The 4,785-nt window shown below is 67.9% G+C and overlaps 1 protein-coding gene across 1 annotated transcript; it reads right to left on the bottom strand.

The window, feature by feature from the left end:
- Positions 1–423: 423 nt before the first annotated feature.
- Positions 424–3,318, bottom strand: AIF1 (allograft inflammatory factor 1). Its single transcript, XM_073326924.2, has 6 exons — positions 3,205–3,318; positions 2,404–2,465; positions 1,618–1,684; positions 1,402–1,443; positions 1,123–1,285; positions 424–638 (listed from the first exon to the last, which is right to left on the bottom strand). The coding sequence occupies exons 1-6, from the start codon at positions 3,227–3,229 to the stop codon at positions 551–553; spliced, it is 447 nt and encodes a 148-aa protein (XP_073183025.1). The 5' UTR covers positions 3,230–3,318; the 3' UTR covers positions 424–550.
- Positions 3,319–4,785: the final 1,467 nt, after the last annotated feature.

Here is a 4,785-nt window from a genome sequence, read left to right as displayed (position 1 = left end):
GGTCATTAAGAGGCCTTTATTGACAATGCCGCACGTATGGGTCACCCTCTGTGACCTCCGACCTTTCACCCCTCACGCCGACCCCATGAGTGCCAAGGAGCTCTCGACCTTTAACCTCCCCTGCCTTGGCTGGCCCAGAATCCTTTGTGGGGTTGGCGTGAGTCTGGCGTAGGGGAGGGGCAATCCCAGAATCCTTTGCAGGCTTAGCATATGTCGTGCGGGTGGGGGGGGGGTGACATGGTCTAACAATCCCAGAATCCTTTGCAGGATCTGAGAGCTAGGGCCAAAGAGGGCGGGGGGGAGGGGAGAGGTCACGACCCTCAGCCCAGGGGTCATGTTGAGGTGAACTGAGGGGGGCTCAGCTCTGCCCCCCAGGACCCCCCTGTGAAACCAGCCTCCCCCCACCCTGCCCCCCCAGCCTGGGTGCTGCCCCCCAGGCCCCCTGCAGACATTGTTAGTGGCTTGGTTTCTAGCAGCGACGTGAACCATGGGAACCCGCTCCCTGCCCGGGGCCCCACGACAGCCCCCGGAGGGGGGGCGCTGGGGGCAGCTAGGGGAGGTCAGCGATGGCCCTCTTGGCGGGGGGTCCGGCCGGCTTCTCCTCTTTCTCCTTGGCTTTGTCTTCGTACATCAGGATCCTGCGGGGGGGGACGGAGACGGGGTGATTGACAGCGGGGGGTGAACTTGGGGGATGGGGGGCGACCCAGGTGCTGCGGGTCGGGAGGGAGGGGCTCCGGCCGGGCCGGGGGGCGGAGGGGCCGGGGGTCGGGAGGGAGGGGCGCCGGCCAGGCCGGGGGGCGGAGGGGCTGGGGGTCGGGAGGGAGGGGCGCCGGCCGGGCCGGGGGGCGGAGGGGCCGGGGGTCGGGAGGGAGGGGCGCCGGCCAGGCCGGGGGGCGGAGGGGCTGGGGGTCGGGAGGGAGGGGCGCCGGCCGGGCCGGGGGGCGGAGGGGCCGGGGGTCGGGAGGGAGGGGCTCCGGCCGGGCTGGGGGGCGGAGGGGCCGGGGGTCGGGAGGGAGGGGCGCCGGCCGGGCTGGGGGGCGGAGGGGCCGGGGGTCGGGAGGGAGGGGCGCCGGCCAGGCCGGGGGGCAGAGGGGCCGGGGGTCGGGAGGGAGGGGTGCTCACAGTTTGAAGATGGCCGAGCGCTTGCCCAGCATCATGTGGACGAAGTCCCGGTACCCGATGGTCTCGCCCAGGCCGCCCGTCACCTCCGTGATCATTTTCTTCAGCTCCAGGTGGGTCTTGGCCGCCCCCAGCTTCTCCAGCATCCGCTTCAGAGCCATGATGTCTGGGGGGAGCAGAGGTCAGTGGGGCCAGCGGGGGCCCGCCCACGCTCGCACGCCCACGCACGCCCACGCTTGCACACCCACGCTCGCACACCCACGCTCGCACGCGGGAACTCACCGATGTCCCCGTTCCCATTGAGGTCGAACTCCATGTATTTCTCTGCAGGACGGACGGACGGACAAGAGGATTAGACAGAGGCCCCCAGCACCAGCCCCCAGGTACCAGCTGCCCCCCATCCCCAGGGGCCTAGGACCCCTGGTCTCCCCCTCAGCCCTCAGGCGAGTTGGGCCCCGCCCCAAATGAGCCCCCATCCGTCCCTCGGGTGTCGCTCACTCTTGAAGGCCTCCAGCTTCTCCGGCAGGTCTTCGTCTGTGCTGTATTTGGGGTCGTCCAGGAATTCCTGGGGGCAGAGAGAGGGGGCTGGGTTGGGGACGGGGGGGGGGCTGGGTTGGGGGCAGGGCTGGGGGCTGAGAGAGGGGGCTGGGTTGGGGGCGGGGCTGGGAGGGCAGCCCCGTGGTGGTGGGCAGTGGCCTGGGGGGGTCAGAGGACCTCAGTGGGTGGTATCAGTGCCCTGCCCATGACATCACCACTTTCCGCGGGTGACCTCACACCCCTCTGACATCATAGCAGTCTGGGTGTGACATAACAGGAATCTGTGTGTGACATCAGACCCCGCTGACATCATCCCTGGCTTATGACCTCACAACCCTGACACCTCATAGTGACTGGCGTGTGATGTCACAAGAAGTCCTCACAGTCTGATGACATCACAGCCCTCCGTGTAGGACATTACAGGGTGCCGAGCGTGACATCATCGCGCACTGGGGGCGACATCATGACTTGGGGGGGCAACATCCCAGCCGCTGCCTGGCTCAGGACATGACATCACAGCCCACAGTGAGTGACCCCGGAGCCTCGGAACATCCCCGCCCCCCCGACATCACTGCCCTCCCCATGATGACATCACAAGCTGCCACGGCGTAGCTCCACCCCCTGGGTCCGGCAAGCTGGGGGGTGATCCAGGGTCTGACACACATGGGCTGGGGGGGGGGCTGGGGGGCCCATTCCCCTCCCCCGTCCCTGGGGCCCCCCCACAGACCCCCGGGGGGGAGCGTCTACCTTATTGAGAGAGTCCAGAACCTTCTCCTGCTGGGCCTTCAGCTCCCCGAAGGCCTTGCCCCCTGGCGTGGGGGGAACAAAGGGTTAATGGTGCCCCTCACTCCCGACCCGCAGCCCCCTGGATCCCCCCGCTCTGCCGGTGCCCCTCACTCCCGACCCGCAGCCCCCTGGATCCCCCCGCTCTGCCGGTGCCCCTCACTCCCGACCCGCAGCCCCCCTTTCAGGCTCTGGGTTTCCTCTTTCTCAGGCCTGGCTTGTTTCCCCTTTCTGGGGTTACTCTGAGATAGTTTTGCTTTTGCTGCCTTTCCCCGCCCGGCTGGAGGAACTGACAGAACGATCCTGAGTCCGGGGGATGTGAGCGGAGAGAAACACCCCTCCCCCCACCTACCCACGTATCTGGGGGACCCCGCAGTGCTCCCAGCCCCAGTGCAGAGAGGGAATGGGACCCAGGCGTCCGGGAGTGTGCTCATTTCCAGGGGACCCTGCGATGCTCCCATCCTGTAGAGAATGGGGAGGATAGTGAATGGGACCCAGGCGTCCGGGGAGGCGGGGAGCAGGAGAAGGGGACCCAGGAGTCCGAGGAGGTGCGGGGAGGGAGGTCAGGAAGGGAAATGGGACCCAGGCGTCCGGGGAGTTTGGAGCAGGAGAAGGGGATCCAGGAGTCCGAGGAGGTGGGGGGAGGGAGGTCAGCATGGGAAATGGGACCCAGGCGTCCAGGGTGGAATGTGGGGGTGACCGGGATGGGATGGGGAATGGGACCCAGGCGTCCGGGGAGTTTGGAGCAGGAGACTGGGATGGTACCTTGTAGATTCTGCTGGAAGCTCATGGCTGCTCCGGTCTCTGCCTCCCACGCTGGACCCCGGAGTCCGGGCCGACGCCTCGAGACCACTTCCCCCTTCCGCAGCTGGGGCCTGGCCTTTATAAAGACTGGCCACTTCCCCTTCTACCGCCTCAAGGAACCGTTGACTCTGGGGGGTGTCACCGAGCTGGGGGGCCAGGGCGGCATGGGGGCAGCAGGGGGCGCTCTCCCCTGCCAGCCGGTGCCAGCCCAGAGACCCCAGTCTTGTCCCAGACATTTTGTTCTGTTTGGTGGTTCCCCAGCCCCCCCACCCCAGAGCCAGCTGCATCTGAGCGCCGGGCAAGGGGTCCCCGGGTAACCAGCCTCTGTTCCACCCCAGAGCGGGGCTGTGGCTCGGTGCTTAGCAAGGGATCCCCCTATAACCTGCCCCCTGGCGCCCCCCGCAGAGGGGCTGCGTCCCAGCGCCGGGCGAGGGGTCCCCACCCAGCCCGTCGCGGCTCCGTGGTGATGAAATGTTCAGCGAGACATTTCTACCTCCAGGGCGTCTGCGTTTATTGAAAGCTTAAAGCCCCCAGAGACCCTTTGCCGCGTCGGCGCTGTTTACAGGGGACCATATGGGTCGCTCGGCGGGAACTGGCCGTTCCCTTCCCCTGCTGAGCCATGGGGTGAGCACAGGACCCCCCCTCACCTGTGGGGAGAAAGAGAGTCGCAATAAGGATGAGAACCCAGGAGTCCGGGCTCTGAGACCCCCGGCTCTCACCCTAGACCCCACTCCCCTCCCGGAGCTGGGGAGAGAACCCAGGCGTCCGGGCCCCAACCCCGCTCATGGCTAGGCCCGTGGGGGTTGGGGGGTTACCGTGAGGCGGTGGGGCCGGGAGTCCAATAGGCCACGGGGAAGGCATCTGTGTTTCCGTTCTCATCGCTGACCAGCACGACCAGCTGCGCTGGGCCACAGAGACTGGACGGATAAGCAGGGGCTGCGGGTCGGGAGTGAGGGGCACCGGCAGGGCTGGGGGCGGGGGGCAGGGCTGGGCTAGCAGGGGGCTGCGGGTTGGGAGTGAGGGGCACCGGCAGAGTGGTGGAGGGGAGCCCAGGGGGCTGTGGGTCGGGAGTGAGGGGCACCGGGCCCGTTACCCACCGATAGTCACACACGAGGCCCTGCCCGTGCTGGGCCCCACCCATCCTCCTGCCTGGTGCCCCCCTGAGCCCCCCGAGTCCCCCCCGCAGCCTGTACCCCCTCCTGAAGCCCCCACCCGGTTCCTGCAGCCTTTACGCCTGGCCCCCCCAGCCCCCACCCAGCTCCCTGAAGTGAAGAGCCCCCGGAACCCCCCCAGAACCCCCCAAATCCCCCCAGCCCTGTACCCCAGTGCCCCCCCGATCCCCCCAGCCTCCCGCCCCCGGCGCCCCCTACCTTTGGCGATCTCCTCGCAGTGGAAGTGGGAGCTGCTGTCGTCCAGGTGGAAAATCTCCACCAACGATTCCCTGGATGGCCTCCCATCGGCTGCAAGAGACAAAGTCTGGAGGGGGGGTGCTGGGAGCCAGGACTCCTGGGTTCTGTCCCCAGCTCTGGGAGGGGACTGGGG

Source organism: Lepidochelys kempii, chromosome 14 (assembly GCF_965140285.1).
Source record: "Lepidochelys kempii isolate rLepKem1 chromosome 14, rLepKem1.hap1, whole genome shotgun sequence".
Lineage (NCBI taxonomy): Eukaryota > Metazoa > Chordata > Testudines > Cheloniidae > Lepidochelys > Lepidochelys kempii.
The sequence above is the reverse complement of the archived record's forward strand: the minus strand, read 5'-3'. Positions and strand labels throughout refer to the sequence as shown.

Excerpts from the sequence above, each read along its gene's own strand:
- AIF1 (XM_073326924.2), bottom strand. The coding sequence starts at position 3,229 with ATGAGCTTCCAGCAGAATCTACAAG. Across the intron at positions 1,286-1,401 it reads CAATGGGAACGGGGACATCG|ACATCATGGCTCTGAAGCGG; the intron begins GTGAGTTCCCGC and ends TGCTCCCCCCAG. Across the intron at positions 639-1,122 it reads CGCTCGGCCATCTTCAAACT|GATCCTGATGTACGAAGACA; the intron begins GTGAGCACCCCT and ends CCCCCCCCGCAG.